This window comes from Triplophysa dalaica, chromosome 5 (assembly GCF_015846415.1).
Source record: "Triplophysa dalaica isolate WHDGS20190420 chromosome 5, ASM1584641v1, whole genome shotgun sequence".
Lineage (NCBI taxonomy): Eukaryota > Metazoa > Chordata > Actinopteri > Cypriniformes > Nemacheilidae > Triplophysa > Triplophysa dalaica.
The window spans coordinates 20506678-20525101 of NC_079546.1; the positions used below are offsets into that span (position 1 = coordinate 20506678).

At 35.1% G+C, this 18424-nt stretch overlaps 1 protein-coding gene across 1 annotated transcript; it reads right to left on the bottom strand.

Annotated features, from left to right (window-relative positions):
• Positions 1–184: 184 nt before the first annotated feature.
• LOC130420419 (C-type mannose receptor 2-like) lies at positions 185–17651 on the bottom strand. The gene is made up of 4 exons (XM_056747703.1): positions 17615–17651; positions 11930–12292; positions 682–1023; positions 185–552 (listed from the first exon to the last, which is right to left on the bottom strand). The coding sequence occupies exons 1-4, from the start codon at positions 17649–17651 to the stop codon at positions 185–187; spliced, it is 1110 nt and encodes a 369-aa protein (XP_056603681.1).
• Positions 17652–18424: the final 773 nt, after the last annotated feature.

Below are 18424 nucleotides of genomic sequence, written 5' to 3' on the forward strand. Positions count from 1 at the left end.
AGATCAACTGCAATGCATGCTGGGAGTCATGAAAGTTTGATGAAAGTGTGTATTTGTAGTGTGCCTTTAGATGAACCCTATTCCTAAACAAAACAAAACAAAAATGGAAAACCAGAGAATGAACAAAGGAAGAAGAATGGTTGTTTATCAGGAAGTGAAAGACTTATATCTGTTTAATATCTGTTTATTTCTCTTTACTTCTGCAGATGAAGTTTAGTTGTTTAGATCCAGGAAGGCTGATCCAGAGATGATGTCCTCCAGACTGAACCGCTCCAGATTTCACATCACGCTCACAGTCGTCCACGTCTGTTTCATTCCCCGGAGCCCAATGATCATAACACACAATCTCTCCATTCACCCAGAACCAGATCCCCACAGAGCAGGAGTGACGTAACCCCAGCCACACCTCAGCAGTCGAGGCCTGATGAACCACTGATGTCACCCAGAGCTGAATCTTCTCTGAATCAACTGAAACCAGATCCACATGATTCTCTCTGCAGTATCTCACAGCTTCAGTCCAGCTCAGATTCTTCTGGATCAATATCAGCTCATCTGAACACACAATAAACACAAACAACTGAACATGAGAACAAAACACAAACACTGAGACTGAACTGAGATCAGTTTCATCATGAAGAAACTTCTGTCATCAAACACACACATTGACTTTTATTAACTCACCTTCATGACACACAAAAGTGTAAGAGTCACTGCAAGATACATCATGCCATTTCCCCTCCTTATTCATATGGGTCACTGTACAATCTTCAGAATTAGCGTAATTATTCGGTTGACCAGAGTCCCAGTATCTGAAGGCGGAGTCAGTGTTATCTGACCACTCCCACGAGTCATTGAACAGACCAATCCAGACAGATGTGTGAGGATCATTAATGATGTTGTGGATCAGTTGATTGTCAGTCTGGTTCCTCACACTGATCAGATCAGTATGATACTGTCTGCAGAAACTCTGAGCTTCACTCCATGTTGTAGTAGAAGTATTAATGATGTATGATTTACTGCTGTCTGTTGAAGAAAATAAAGATTCAAGTCTCATGATTTTCATTCATTCTCATTACACTTACAGTTCAGATGTCAATCTACACAAACATATTTCTTCTAAAAGTTTTAACTTGTTTTGTGCCAGAACAGTGTATCATCAACACAAACTGACAACATTTACAATAAAACAAACAATCACATCTGATCAACAAACACATTAATATAAGAAAACAAGAGTCAAGAAGTCCACTGAAGGAAACACTAAACATGATGAGGGTTTCTCTTCTTATTGTTCATGTTTTCCTAGTAGGAGTTTGAGTAGGTTGGAGAAATGGGCGTTCTGATCAGACGCGATTTCTTTAAGACTGCAAGAGAAGCTCAGCTTCCCCTATAATTGTCAGAAAATGAATGGTCAAATATATGTACTATTCTGTTGACATTTTATTGACTAAAAATGCATTAAACACGTTCATCTCGAACAAAAACAATTTCGTTCAGAATCAGCTACACTGTAAAAAATGTTCCGTAATTTTTACGGCAAAATACCGGCAGCTGTGGTTACCAGTAAAATTCCGTAAAAAATACAGGAAAAGAATGTAAACAGCTTTGCAGTTAAAAACTTCAGGGCACAAACTTCAAACTGTGTATGAACTTAATACATTTGAGTCTTTTATATTAACAACATTTCTTTATACAAAATGAAAACTTGGTCCAAATGCATAAAAGTGATAACATTACATTTACTTAATTTATTTCTTTGTAATTCATTATTAAAGTCACTTTTAAACAAAGCAACATGCAGCATGACTTCAGAATATCTTTGCCTGACCGTGAGTTAAACACAGACTCCACTCTTCAGCATAGTGGTGACCCACAAAACATTTAATAACAGAAAAGAAAAGAGAAAATACAAATTCCGTAGTTTTTACGGAAAAATAGCGGCAGCTGTGGTTACCAGCAAACTACCGTAAAATTACGGGAACATCCTGTTTTTATTCATCCAATCAATTCACAGTAGAAAACATGAGCCACACCCACTATTCATCTTGTAAATACGTCAGAATACTGAAGACGATCATCACTTCTGCTTCACAGGGACTGCAGCATAACAGCCATGACTTGATGCTTTATTGGTTTATTTAAAGTCACCGTATTTGTGATCAGTGTTTGCTTTAGTTGGCCTCTTTCAGCCGTCATAATTAAGTTTACAGTTATCTTTGTGCTGCTATGACAATGTTTTATATGAAACATAGTTTTGTAGCAAATGACATCAAATGAAAGTGTGATTAGGTATTTACTCTTTATCTGGGATGTTGTTTATTTACTTATTGTATTTCTTGTTACAAACGCCTCAATGAATTTAGTTTTAAAATTCTTATTTCATGCAACAATCAATCTAAAAAGTATTTGAACCGTTAAAAAGTTTGCGTTTTGTCTTTGACTCAGACATCAAGAATCAGTGTATGAATCTCAACAGTGGTGACTAACAAATGAAAAGCTTACAGCCGCAATGCATGCTGGGAGTCATTGATGAGTTTTGTGCTTTGATGATACCCAGAACGCATTGCGTTTATCTTTAGAAGTTTTTTTCCATTGTCACCATTGTTGAGACAAACTGTTGTATTCTAGATATCTGCTAGAACATTTATCATGTGTTACATGTGCTGTTAAAGGCATTCAGTATATTAATTAATTTCATTCAATAACATAAATGCGTACAACAAGTAACTTTAAAGCACTACCTAAACTCTTGAACATGTACTTACTCACCAACACAAATAATGTAATGCGTTAGCTTTATCTGAGCTTTCCACCCACCTGAGTCAGTGTGTTTCAACTCATAGATGTCAATACTGGGGAAAGACTTCTTCACATGGTAAGCAAAGGGTCAAGACCACAACTAAAGCAAACACTCTTCACCATAATGGTGACTCAACAAAACCATCAACATGTAAACTTGTGTTCATTTTCAATTAGAACTTTTGTAGACGTGCAACAGAAATAAAGTGACAGTGGTGTCTGTAAGTGAAGGTGATAAAAGTGTTTGTGGAGTTGAAAAAAAACTCCTTGTGAAAACTCACTGTTTTCACTGTTCATTTCCCAGAGAATTTGACAGTGTTATCCGTATTTTTATAAACGTTTTTTGACAACAGTTTTCTCTGTGAAAACTACAGAATTTCACTGTTATTTTAACAGCATTTTTTTACAGGGTTTTTCCGTAAAAACAATGGAATTTTTGCTGTTAATTTTACAGACAATTTTACAGTGTTTTTCTGTATTTTTTACAGACACTTTCTGATAACAGGTTTTTTATTTGAAAACAACAGAATTTTACTGTTAATTTCACAGGCATTTTTTACAGTGCAGCTGTGGTTGCCAGTAAAATTCCGTAGAAAATACAGGAAAAGAATGTAAACAGCTTTGCAGTTTAAAACTTCAGGGCACAAACTTCAAACTGTGTATGAACTTAATACATTTGAGTCTTTTACATTAACAGAATTTCTTTATATAAAATTGAAACTTGGTCCAAATGCACAAAAGTGAAAACATTACATTTACTTAATTTTCTTCTTTGTAATTTGTTATTAAAACATCAAAGTCACTTTTAAACAAAGCAACATGCAGCATGACATCGGCATGCCATTGCCTGACCTTGAGTTAAACACAGACTCCACTCTTCAGCTTAGTGGTGACCCACAAAACATTTAATATCAGAAAAGAAAAGAGAAAATACAAATTTCATAGATTTTACGGAAAAATACCGGCAGCTGTGGTTGCCAGCAAGCTACCGTAAAATTACGGGAACATCCTGTTTTTATTCATCCAATCAATTCATCTTGTAAATACGTCAGAATAGTGAAGACGATCATCACTTCTGCTTCACAGGGACTGCAGCATAACAGCCATGACTTGATTCTTTATTGGTTTATTTAAAGTCACCGTTTTTGTGATCAGTGTTTGCTTTAGTTGGCCACTTTCAGCCGTCAAGTATAAATTACCAATTTTCTTTGGGCTGCAATGACATTGTTTTATATAAAACATAGTATTGTAGAAAATGACAACAAGTCAAAATGTGATTAGATTTTTTCAAAAGCTAATTCTACGATGTTGTTTAATAATTAATTTTGTTTGTTTCAAACGTATAAATGAATTTACATTCAAAATTCACATTTCCAGAAACAATCAATATAAAAGTTGAATTTTTGAACCGTCAAAAGATTTGCATTTTGTCTTTGACTCAGACATAAAGAATCAGTGTATGAATCTCAACAGTGGTGACAAAGCTTACAGCCGCAATGCATGCTGGGAGTCATTGATGAGTTTTGTGCTTTGATGATACCCAGAATGCCTTGCGTTTCTCTTTAGAGGTTTTTTCTGTTGTCACCATTGTTGAGACAAACTGTTATTTTCTTGATGTGTGCTAGAACATTTATTATGTGTCACATGTTCTGTCAAAGACTTTCAGTATATTATTTAATTTCATACAATATCATAAATGAAGACAACAAGTAACTTTAAAGCACTACCTACACTATTAAACATGTACTTACTCTCCAAGCAAAAGAAGTTAATAGTTAGCTTTGTCTGAGCTTTTACACACCTGTTTTGGTCTATGTTTCAACACACAGATATCAAAACTGTGGAAAGAAAAGGGTCAAGACCACAACTAAAGCAAACACTCTTCACCATAATGGTGACTCAACAAAACCATCAACATGTTAACTTGTGTTCATTTTCAATTAGAACTTTTGTAGACGTGCAACAGAAATAAAGTGACAGTGGTGTCTGTAAGTGAAGGTGATAAAAGTGTTTGTGGAGTTGAAAAAAACTCCTTGTGAAAACTTTGGAATTTCATTCATTTCCCAGAGAATTTGACAGTGTTTTTCTGTATTTTTTACGGACACTTTCTGATAACAGGTTTTTTGTGTGAAAACAACAGGATTTTACCGTTAATTTCACAGGCATTTTTTACAGTGTACTTAGGTCGGCCGACTCGATTTCCTTCTCATTCATTCCCGTAGCGTACAGTGCATTACTCTGTTGAAGCCCAGCGTCCATTGACTTCAATGAGGCTGCTTTAAACAGTTTTTTTCAGTGCTTAGAAACAAGACGGTCATTGGATAATGCTGCGATTATGTCCCGCCCACTGACGCTCAGAGTCTCTGGGATGAATGGAGGAGTGGGCTGGCCCGGACTCCGAGCATCTGCGTGATGATTGGAGGGTCTGTCATCTCTTTTTAATCCACTTTTATGTCCTAAAACGCTCGTTTTTTGGGGTCGACAGCTTATAAAAACGTATTTCTTGTTTTTTTTTTGGCTTGTTTGCTATACAGATTGTCACATATCAGCTTTTAGACATTTTTTTTTTTGTCATAAATCTTAAATGACAAGGAGGTGGCAGCTTCTCGCAATGCAAAGAGACGGTTGTGTGGGCGTGGTCTTCATATTATGACGCGTATCACTCTGTGTCTCCATTTCCAACTCAGTCCCATCGCGGATTTTGCATGTGTAGTCGAAAGACAAGCTGCTGCAACCTTCATTGTATATTTCACACAATTTCACACCACATTCATTGTTTCAGTTTAACATAATTCCCACATTTCCTCCCGTTGAGTTGAATATATATATATATATATATATATATATATTAGATCGCTTGTTCATTAATTCATATAGTCTGAACTAGCCAGCTAGCAAACTGCACATGATGGTAATAGTGCTAATATTGTCGACCTGAGTTTGTCAAAGCCATTAGAAAGTCTTCCTTACGAGGAGAAACTTAGAATTAAACAGCAGGGCAGATCAACACCTAAGATTGATTTAGTGCAAAAGATAGGGAAAAGTAACAGGTCTTTTCAGCTCTCCTGGTATGACAAAGTTAGCTGGCTGACTGGAAGTGCTGTAAAAAAGAAAATGTACTGCTGGCCATGTCTCTTGATGAAACCATCTCATGGATGTGTTGATGGTCAAAATTGGGGTTTGGAGATCTGTCAAACTTTGACATGGCATATAAAAGGCATGAAAATAGCAATGAACATGTGGGTGCATGTGCAAGATTAAGTTGCATGGGCAGGATCAGGGTTGAGCATGCAATCATTGAAGGTGCTCGCATTCAAGTGGCTAAACATAAACAAAACAGGGCCTTCCTAAACCGCCTTATTGATGTGACATCCTTGCTTGGCCGGCAGGAGCTATCATTTAGGGGACATGATGAGAGTAGTGAATCATCCAACAAGGGGAATTACAGAGAGTTCACAGAAACATTAGCTAAATATGACTCTGTCCTGTCCACACAATTCGAGTCCTCAACTGTGTTTTCTGGTATGTCACACACTATTCAAAATGACTTGATCTCTGCTCTTGCAGCCACCGTTTCTGATCAGATCAGGGATGAAATTCAGGATGCTCCCTTTTTTGGATGGCAGGTGGATGAAACCACTGATATATCCTGCCGTGCCCAACTCTCTGTCATTGTTCGCTATGTGGATAGTGCAGGTATAATTCAGGAGCGCTTCATTGGATTTTTTGATGTTTCTGGGGGGCGAGATGCTCAGTCCATTTTTGATGTTTTAAATGAGAACATGCAGGGCTACAATTTTAAGGTTAAGCTTGTGGTACAGACCCATGATGGGGCTGCTGTCATGGCTTCAGCTCTCAATGGTCTCCAGGCCAAAGTGAAAGCAATAGCCCCCAGTGCAATGTTTGTGCATTGCTATGCACAAAGACTGAATCTGGTGCTGTCACAGGGGGCCAAATGCTTGCCTAAGTGCAGAATTTTTTTTGCATCACTCTCTTGGTTTGCCACATTTTTCTCAAACTCCACAAAGAGGACATCTTTTCTGGAGTCTGCAGTCTGCTCAAGGTTGCCCAGAAACGCTCCTACTCGATGGAATTTCACATCACAGATAGTGAGCACTGTGGCAAACAATTATGATGGCCTCCTGCAGACATTTGATAACATCATTGCAGATACGACAATGGATGATGATACACTGGATTGTGCCAAAGGCTTCGTGAGGAAACTGGAGGATTTTGAGTTTATGTTCATGTTGTACAGAAATGAACAAATCTTCTCTGAGACTGATGTGGTCTTTGATATTGTCCAGCAGAGAGCGATGGATGTTCTTTACTGCAAGAAAAGAATTGAGTCTCTTCTTGCATTTGTCAAAGAGAAGAGGTCAGAGGGGGCTTTCCAAGCTGTTTATGCCAAAGCAGCAGATCTCACATCAGACCCAAGAGATGAGCCCATGAGAAAGTGCCGTCTGACCCAATTGCAGGATCCCCAAGAGCGCTACAGAAATCTGTACATGGCCATCCTTGATAACATCTTGGAGCAGATTCCTCGACGTTTTTCCAATTTGGAAAGTATGCTTTTCTTAGAATTAGTCAATCCAGGGAAATTTGATGACATCAGACTAGCATTTCCAGAGGAGACCTTCCAAAGTGTCCTGAAAAGTTATGGCCATCACTTTGATTCAGGGAGACTGAGGTCTGAACTTCAAGTCCTGTATTCAGATCAGGACTTGCAGAGTAACAGGGGAAAGCTGTGTGATTACTTGGTGTTCCTTAAAGACATGGAGTTGGACAGTGCAATGCCTCAGCTTTACAAACTGTTCTCATTAGTGGCAACAATTGGAGCGACATCTGCAGGTGTAGAAAGGAGCTTCTCATGTTTAAAGCGGCTCAAGTCCTACACCCGTAACACAATGTGCCAAGACCGTTTAAGCAGCCTAGCTCTGCTGGCCATTGAGAGGACACTGGTCAAGTCACTGGAAAAGACGCCTAGTTGGTACGACAGGGTTACAGAGCATTTTCTTGAAAAGGAACGTAGGGCAGAATTTACATATAAATAAATGGACAATTTTTATGATTAAGGCCGAAAATGAGCTTCCCCTCTATAAAAGATCAGCAGCCCCCACTGGTTCTGAAAGGTCTTGACAATTGGTTGTTGAAGCTCCCCGTTTACTATACAGGCACAGATGCTTAAAAACTATCGGCCTACAGATTAACTGAAGTTAACAATTCAGAATGACTCTAGGTTTGATCCTTTTCATCATCCGTTAACCCATTTCATTTATTTACTTTAAAAACGGCCACAAAAAACGTTAAATATGAACTTAAAGTCAGAAGTGTATTTTGTCAGGTATGACAGCATCATCACACTTTGTTTTGGTCTTACTGTAGAAGCAATGTACTTAATTCAGGACATCACTGATGAGGATAAATGTAAATGATCAGAAACAAATGACTCTTACTGTTCAAATCACACCTCTGAAATGTGCCTTTACTAAAAATTAATTTAGTTAGACCACATTGCAATAGTTGGTTCAATGATGTAAGAACAATGATAACTTCTCTTAGGATTACAACAAATAATAATGACCTCAATTTTGTGTCTATGTTGGATATGTTTTTGTTATTAGATTAGGACCATCACTCTTTCATGAAGTAATATATACATTTGTTTCTCTTTTACTTTTCTCTTTTGTTTAAGAAAAGCTATTTGAACACTAATACATCTGTGTAATAATTGTATTGTAATATGGCATAAATATTTGTATTTAGCTTTGTACATAAAAAAAATGTAACTGCAAAAACGTATCTGTCACAATTAGTCTAATACAGCAATACTTTACAAGTGTATGTTTTTCTGTAATTTCACTTCAAGTTCATTTAAACTAGTGACATCAAAGTTTTGTTCTATGCAAACGCTATAATTTTGATTATTAAACAAAACATTTAAATGTACTCATAATTTCTGGCTTTGTTCACAAGTAATTTGTAATCACAAGTAATCAAAAAATCTCCCCAAATCAGTCAATCAGTTGTGTCTTTATAGACGTGTCCACACCCATCACACTTTGTGAGCTTCATCTCAACTCTGTACTATTTTCTTACTTCTGGCCTTACAGACAACTATACCTATAATACAAATTGTACAAATTGTACAAAATATACACACAAATAATACAAATTGCCAACTGCTAAGGCTTCGATGAAATCACTTTTCCATTTAACAGAAATATGCATTTCACAAAAACAAGAAAGTAATTACTAAGGATGCAAATATATAATCCAACACAAAACGCATTTGTATTTTAACAAATATTTAAAACATTCGTCTATGACACACGTAGAGCTGAGCACATGATTTACTGCCATCGTCTTTTGTTTCAAGGAAATGACGTATCTGTATGATTAACTCTGATTGGCTGATGCCAGTAGCAGCGCCATTGAGAGAGAGAGTTCTGCCAAAGGACGTCCAAAATGCTGGAGCGTCACGTGATTCATGGAGTCTTCAGATAGATCACAGTGATCAGTGTTTCTTTGACCCTTGACTTAAAGAACAATACATGATCACACTGAAGGTCATATTTCTACAAAAGCTCTTAATGATGTTGAACTTCGTAAATCTCCATTAGTGTGATCACCGTTTCATATACTGAATTTATGTCTGTCATTTATAAAATTATAGCTTCCTAACTATAACATCTGATTCTATATTTTTGGAAAGCATTGGACAATTGTCATTAATTTATGTGAAGCAGTAAAGATATCTGTGGTATTTAAACTTCCTTGCTCTAATAACTTATAGAACAAATGTATCTCTAGATTGCCTTTGAATCTCAACAATGATGACAATTGACTGAACTGCTTAATGCTGCAATGCATGCTGGGTACATAATACAAAACTCATTCTTGATTGTTTGTCACCATTGATGAGATTTGTATGTCAAGTGTGTCTCAATTGCAAAGAATAATAATGTTTACACAATACATTACTGTAATACTGTATATTATAACAGCTGTAATTATTTTACCACTCATATTTCGATGTAAATGCATTATTATTTTTAAAATATAATAATCACTTTCTTTCTGATACATTTTCAGGTACTAAGCAAAAGTAAAGTTGTTCTTCCTGAAAAAGTTTATTTCTATGTTATTGCATAAGTGTACACAACAGTACTAATGCAACTGCTAAAATAAGTCACTATCTACAATAAAGTTGCAGTAACCTATACATTTATACTTAGGTAAGTGCAATCCCCTGAGATCGAACCCACAACCTGGGTTATTAACGCAATGCTCATACCACTCAGCTATAGGAAAGCTCTTACTAAATAAATAACACTTAAAATACACTTAAACTTTACTCTTGTGTAGTGTTTTATGAGGGTCTGGTGTCAGTTGGGTGTAAAACTCACTTGGTGGTGCTTCAACACACTCATAAGACACATTCAGGTATTTGTGAGTTCCAGAACAAGTTCCAGTGAAAACTGCATTCTTCACAACCATAGAACAATTCGTTTGTCCATCACATCTGTGATAATAAATACAAAGAACAGCAAAAATATATAAAGATGATGTGATAATATCTGATAACTCTTTAATAATGTTTTCTGTTCTCACCGAGTGGCCACTGTTAGAGATGTGTTCAGACTGCACTGAACATTTGAGATCTTGTTATCTTCTATTCCAGTAGAGCAGGTCTGTCCGTCTGTACGCCCATAATTGGCTGAAAGGACTTTAATAGTTCCCTGATCTGTTGATAAAAAGTCACATTACAGACAATTGTGTTTGATAAATCTTTATTTTCTCATCATGTTATGTGGCCTTTAAATCAGTGAACATGTAAATGATGAAACTCAGAGAACTCACCACAGCTGAGAAGGAAAGTCTGTGATTCACAGATAATGAAATCCTTTGAAACACCTGAAGTCAGAGATGAGAAGTGAATTAGATGTATTCAGGGGTGGGCATGTATTTCAAATACAGAATCCTTAACCCTTAACATGCACAGGGCCTATGGGCGGGTTAACAATTAGTATTTGTTTAATTTAGTTGAAACTCACCATCATGATGATCCGTGTTTCGTTGAGTTAGTGTCTTGACTTTAGATGTTTAAGTGTTGAAGTTCTTTTGCGATTCTGTAACTGGATGCGTTTGATGTATATTTGCTTTGCCAATACAAGTAAAAATCTTATCAAATGATGTTGGTTTGTTTAGTAATCCTCATCTCATATAATTTACAAATAAGATAATAATAATAATATCAGAATTGTCTGCTTATCTTGAAAGAACAGAATCGAGTCGTGTTATTTTTGACATACAAATACAATCTAATGCTCAGAAGTGTTAAGACTCAAACAGACATGAAGAAGGAGTTTATGAATCTCACCAATGGTGACAAACAATAACAACAAAACTTCATGATGCAATGCATGCTGGTTTACATCCTAGTTCAAAACTCATTTATGACTCTCAGGCTGCAATGAAGCATGACATTTTTTTGTTGTTGTTTTTCACCATTGTAGAGATTCATACATTGATTCTTCATGTCTGTGTGATTCTAAGTTTCTGTGGCATAAATTTAAATTTGCATGCACAAATTTCTCTACATCAAAATAATACCACTCTATTATGTTCTTTCAAGATAAGCAAACATTTCTGATGTTATATGTACAATATAAAGAAATGAGGATTATTTCACAATCCAACAATATTTGATTGGATTTATATTTGCTTTTACAAAACAAATAAACTTTGAAACCATAGAGTTACAGAATGGCAAAATAAATTTTACATTTAAACATAAAGATTTAAGAGCCGAACTAAAGGAAACACTGATCATCATGATGGTGAGTTTCAACTGAATTAAAACAAATATTAAGTGATGTCCCGCCCATGGGCCCTGTGCATGTTTACGGTTAAGTATTTGAAATACATGCCCACCCCTGAATGTAATAATGCTACTGTGTTACATTGAATGTCTTTGAGTATTTGCTTAAATCAGAAGTGTCCAATCCTGTAGAGTTCAGCTCCAACCTGTTCATCTGACCCACATGTGTTCTGTTTCTTAACTGTGATGTTTATTATTGTTGTCTTATGATCATGTTTTGTGAAGTGATGGTTTGCTGTCACTCACCATTGTAGCAGATGAATCCCAGCTTATCATCACACTTCTGCTGACGCCATTTTCCATTTCTCATAACAGCACAATTATTTGTGTCAGTTGATGGTTGAGTTTCCCAGTTCAGATATTTCACAGGATCACCCAGAGACCACTTCCATTTAAAAACATTTGTTCTCTTCAGTCCAATCCAGACCTTCTGAATGTTATTCACAGTCTTATTCACAGTCTTCTTCAGCTCGTTCATGTCATTTATGTTGTTGACTGTGGCCAGATCTGTGTAGTTCTCTCTGCAGTATTTCTGAGCTTCAGTCCAGTTCATCTTCATGTTTATATAGTGATAGCGGCGCTGAATGCCTTCAGATAATGAACAGAGAGCTGAAAGAGAGAGTTTTTATTCAAACACATTCACTCAGAGCTGATCTAAGCAGGAGTGTGCTGACACCACACAATCATCATTTACTGACACAGAGTTTGTATTGAAGAAGCAGATTCTGACAGATTTTAGTCTGTTAGTGTCTCACAGAGATGAGCGCTCCAGTCGGTGACTTTGAATCAAATCACATTTTATTAAAAATAATTGAGAAAACAAGAAAAACAAGTCAACTCATGCAGTAAGATTTCTGAGCCGGTAATAAAATAATAATAAAATATTTTATTATTTAACCAATACATTTTTTTTAAAGTGTGCGATATATTCTGTGCTGTTTGATTTCAATCTCTAATCTATTCTACTCATATCATTTAGATTTTATTCTACTTTCTCATCTTTACTTCACCATCATTAGCAATAATAACTCTTTATTGTGCATTTAAAATCACAAACCTCAATCATGATGACACTTCAAAACTCTTGTTTGTTAAATGCAAAATTGTTTGTCTATTCAACAAAAAACATTTTTATTAACATGTGAGGACTATTTTTTTCACTATATGCAATATAATGCACTGACTTTATCTACTAAAAATATTTTTTTCAAAATCTAATTTCTTACAACGTGACTCGTCGGTATTTTAAAAACAGTCTTTTATCCCTAACTGCTGCTACCTATAAAAAAAATGTGTTTCATTTTATTTCCTAATAGTGTCCATTCACTCTAAAAACAATGGGTTATTTCCATTGGGTCAAAAATGAACAAACCCCACAGTTGTGTTTTACATTAGTCTATGCTGGTTGTTTAACCCATTGTCTGGTCAAATATTAGCAGTCGAGTTTATCCATTTCTGATGCACGATAAGTTGAAATAAACCATCATTTTTTTGTGATATTTCTTTTTGTGGTGTGGTAGAACAGACCCTAATCATAGAAGTCAATGATGTATATTTGTATTGACATAAAGAGATGTTTTGATGAAGGTTGATTTGGTGCATATTTGCTTTTTCTAGTAAGTGTTGAATGTGGTTTAAATAATATATTTTTTCATGATTGTTTAAATCGGGGCTCCGCAACCATGGATCTCTTGATCCACTTTCCTGCAGAGTTTAGCTGAACAAACTCATCAAGATCTTCAGGATTACTTCAACACTGATAGCAAGAGAACCGTTGAAAAACATTGAATCAATGATAAAAAAAAACTGTTGCTTTGTCAATTGTAATGGCATCTAATAAAATTAATTTTATAATGAAAATAATGAAGACAAAATCCAGTGGGATGAAGTGATGATGGTTATTTCTTAGAAGTGATGTCATCAATGTGAAATCACTTAACAACTGCTCTTAAAGGGACAGTTCTGTTATTATTCACTCACCCTCAGATTACTCTAAATGAAATATTGTGAAATAAAATCACAGATAACAACAGTAAGACAACAAAAGTTACTGTTAAATGCAATTTATGTTATTTACAGCAATAATTTGACATTAATTTGATCTGAATGTATTTATTAGTAGACGTCATTACTCCAACACATGTGTGACGTCATCAACTAGATTACTGAACCAACTTGATTCAAACGATTGATCTCTTACAGAATAACTACGGTTTGGGAAACAGTCGTAACTACATTGATCATTTCCCCAACGATGCATCGCACTATGATGGTTAACCAGCGAGTTATGTTCTTGTTCGGGAAACTCACCCCTGTTCATTCTTACAAATATCTCAATTTGTGCTTAGAAGAACCATGAAATTCATACAGGTTTGGAACAAGGGCGAGTAAATGACAGAATTCTAATATTTGGGGTGAACTATCCCTTTAACTGTGCTGTGTGATTAATGTGTGAGTGTTTTGTGATAATCCAGTGCTATGACATCATAGTCTCAACTAACCAATAATGAACCCTCAGGGTCCTCTAGACCCTCAGAGATGAACAAAACTGAGGGTAAATATTTTAAAACTGGCAGATATTGTTTTTAATGAAAATAAAGTCTTTTCTCCATTAGAACAGGTCTGTTTGACCTCCTGCAGCGCTGCTCAGTGTTTGACTGTAAAGTATCATGAGAGTAGTTAGAGAGAACGGAGCAGTCTGCTCTTGTGATACTGTGATGTCATCCGCTGAACAGTCACTGCTCTGACGTAGAGGTCTAGCTATGAATGAAACCATGAATAAAGTCATTGTAAATCAATAAGAGATTCATTTTGAGTGACAGTAAAACTAAACAATCGTATGATCTTTCTAAACAGGGGACTTTGTTTTCACTAACTTTATGACACATTTCTGCTCTCTGTGGACCGCCAGCCTCGTGGTAACATTATGGAAAAAAGTAAAATCTTTATTCTGGTTGTTGTAAGTTTTGTAACATTATGTGTTTAGTTTTAAGACGAGTCATTTTATCCTGCATAATAATATAATTTTAAAGTTGATCACAGTGTGTTGTAGGTACATCGAGGTTAAAGGCACACCTTCAGAAGAAATGTGCTTTTCACTACACACATAATGTATGATTGATGAAAAATATATATGTTTGTATTTAAATGTATGGAGCGACAGATTCTGTGTGAAAATAAATCATAAGGGGTCAATTGTGTTTAAAAATCATATAAATTTACATTTAATTTTACATTACAGTAGGTGAATACAGTAATGATACAAATACTTATAAAATAATATGACTTTAACAATGTTTAAGCAAATACTTTTACAAAACAATCACTTTAGCAAAGTTTGTACAATTTTTTTATTTTAATGAATAAAATAATTAATTTTTGTTCAATAAATATTAACATTAAAATATGTTAATATCACAATATATGGAAAACTGAAAAGATTTCTAAAAGATTTCTGAAAGTTGAAGATCTCACAATAATTAAATAGAGATTTACAGTAGTAACAATAACTTATTTTAGAAATATAATGTTTTCACTATAAATATGGGGATTATCTCTAAAGTGGAAATTAATATGAGGTTTACTCTCTGAATCTAATCATATCAGCCAGCTGTTGTCGGTAATGTTCATTTATTGTGCGGGGGGAGTAAGTTGGTATCAAAGGACCTTCGCTCTGAACAAACAACACTATAAGATAAGAAATCAATGAACAGATATCAGGAATCTGTGTATGAAACTCATAAATGGTGAAAATCAACAAATGAACACTTCATGCTGCAGTGCATGCTGGGTAACATCATAGTACAAAACTCATTCATGACTCCCAGCATGCATTGCAGTTGATCAGAATTGGTTTGATGATTGTCACCATTGATGAGGTTTTTATGATGAGTGTTGAACTCTAAGTGTGTCAACAGAACAATACTACTTTTTTTAAAGTATTTTATTAAAGTCATTTTACATAAATGAACAAGAACCTTTGTATGAAATATGGAAGCTTAATATATTTCATAGCAGTTTCTTCTATTTTTTTTTTTTTTTTAACAATGAATTTATTAAAACAGTACTTTATATGTAATGTACACATTGTAGTGTCACACAAATTTCACAACACAATGGTCAAAAATTGGTTTTGTGATTTCATAATGGTTATATGATCATTTCAAAATCATCACCATCATATGATCCCACTGGATCCTAGTTCTCTTTTCCACAGCAAACATATTTCAACATACATGGATTGCCAATGAACACCTAGCATTAAAACACTGATCACTATAATGGTGGTTTGTTGAAATTTAGAAAAAAATTCTACATTAACCCTCTAAGCGCCAAAGTTGCAGAATTGCGACAAGAAGTCATACTTAATGAAATAGGCTGTAGATCATAATATGGTGTAATATTTCATTTGTATCTCATATCACTAGATGTCAGACATGTGCCACTTCGATTCTAGACCAAAATGACGTCATGTTCCTCTTCAAAGTGTTTAAGCAAATAGCAGAGCAAGTGAGCTATAGTGTCATTGAAGTGGAAGCAATTCATTTCAGAGCGTGAGTGTAAATTGTGAGATTTGTGATAGAAAATTGGCAGATGGCTAATAAAAGGTTGCAGCGGAGGATGTGTTGTGAATATTATTTGCCGATTCTGACTCTGAAGGGAAATATTTTCCTTTTGGAAATCGCGATCGGTCGTCTAATGACCGCACATCTGCTTCAGTGTTACTTTTTAACACTCTGAGTGAGAATTATATAAACACTAAAAGTGTTAATATAATACTGGAGGTTTTGCTGGGCTCATTTTGACCCTTTGCCTAACGGAAATGGGGGTGGCAGGGGTGAACGTGGTCGTAGTGTCCATAGGAGAGCTGTTGCTAGAGGCAGCTGAATTGGCAGATGATCCAAAAATAGGCACATGCATTTCACTATGGCACAGTAATAAAGTAATAATTTACTCTAGTTAATTATAGTTTTACTGTTGATTTCCTCTTTTCCTGATCATTTGGAATGAACAACAACATGTAAATGAGTTTAAAAATCAATTCAATATCTATTATTTCCTGAATATTACTGATGAACGGATCAGAAAGTAGGCTTTTGTTCACATGCGTTTTACTACTATAAAGTATTGTGATATATTAATAATTGAGTACTTTCTCCTATTTTATATCTGGTTTCCACTTTTCTGATCAATTAAAATGAACAACAGCAAGTTCAAACATCAATTCAATATCTACTATTTCCTAAATATTATGAAAATCAAGATGGCCGCCCGTGATGTTGTCATAATATGCAAATTAGGTGAGTATATTTACACCCCATATCAACTCTCGGTTATGCCCAAAATGTTTCTAATTTACAGAAGATCTCTATCTTTAAGCCCTATAATGCCACAAGCTTTTGAATCTTGATGTCAAAATCCAGCATGTTTTCCAAAAAACCCTGACGCCTAAAGTTTATACCTATTCACTGCCATTAACTTTGACAAATCAACCATTTTTAACATTGATTCAATGGCTGCTTGCTATCTGGGCAATAAACAGTCTGTCTGCATTCAGACCATTCAACTCAACAATCTCACTCAATTCATTTACTTCCGTTTGAAAACTGAGACTTGTCTGAAAAACCATTGAAACTAGTTTAAACTTTGTCCAGAGGTCCCTCAATATTAGAAGATGTCATAAATAGAAGAAGTAAAACCTTTCACTTTTGGCCCCTAAAGGGACATCTTTTCAACATCAACACAGACGCAGAAAAGACGTCTTTTGGACACATCGCCTTTGCTTGTTGGTGGGATATATATTTAATAAAGTAATTATTACAAAATGCCTCTTTTTCTTCAATAGAACAGTTATTAATAGACAGACGGATAACTCTGGTGTCAATTCTCCTGACATTTAAATCAAACATAAAAGCAGAAACACAAACTCACCAATGACAAGAAGACTGAAATATAGAATCTGAGCCATTTCTGAGGAAGAAACACATTGAAAAGCTCAAATGTTAAACTTCTGTTTGTTCACAAGTTTGGTGTCAGAAATGAATTTAAATGCAAAATTTTAAATCAAATCAATCTGTAAGTATGACATAAAAGTTTAAATCTATAAATGTCAATGAAGTTAAAAGTCAACATTTCCATCACTTAGTGTATTTCTACAGAAAGTCAGTTTCTTGATAAAGTTTCATTAGAAGTTATTTTTAGATACAATGTTTATAAAAGAGAGTCATATCAAAAGGATAATATTAATAGAAATGAGAATGTAAATAGTTCTTACTTTTCATCTCTTGTGTGTTTCTCTCCTGAATCTGCTGCTGTTTCTCTCTCTCTGTGTGTTTATATGTCATTATATTACATCTGATCTTCAGCACCTCACATCATTTGGGTTTTTCTCTAGGAAGACTTATTTTCATATTTTACATCCTGCTTATTTGTATATTTTTCACCTGTTGATATAATAAACAGAACTGAAATGAGGATAAATGAGGTGTCTGTTCTCATCTTGTTTGCATAGTGTCACATACGAGTCACAAGTCAGCATTAGTAAAACACAGTGAATAAAAGATATTAGGAGGCTGGTGTGATGTGGGTCTTCAATTCATATATTTAAAACACTTATAATTCACTTGAAATAAAATAATTTTACTAGACAACCTTCATGACCTACAGATGTAAGACAGAATACGGGTTCACATGATCATGAGAGTAAGGAAATAATCACAGAATTGACATTTTTCACAGACA

Bases quoted from the DNA above. Each gene is read 5' to 3' on its own strand.
- LOC130420419 (XM_056747703.1), bottom strand. From the start codon at position 17,651: ATGGCTCAGATTCTATATTTCAGTCTTCTTGTCATTG. The intron at 1,024-11,929 runs GTGAGTGACAGC...TTTCTTCAACAG, and splicing joins GGGATTCATCTGCTACAATG to ACAGCAGTAAATCATACATC. The intron at 553-681 runs GTGAGTTAATAA...TTGTGTGTTCAG, and splicing joins CACTTTTGTGTGTCATGAAG to ATGAGCTGATATTGATCCAG.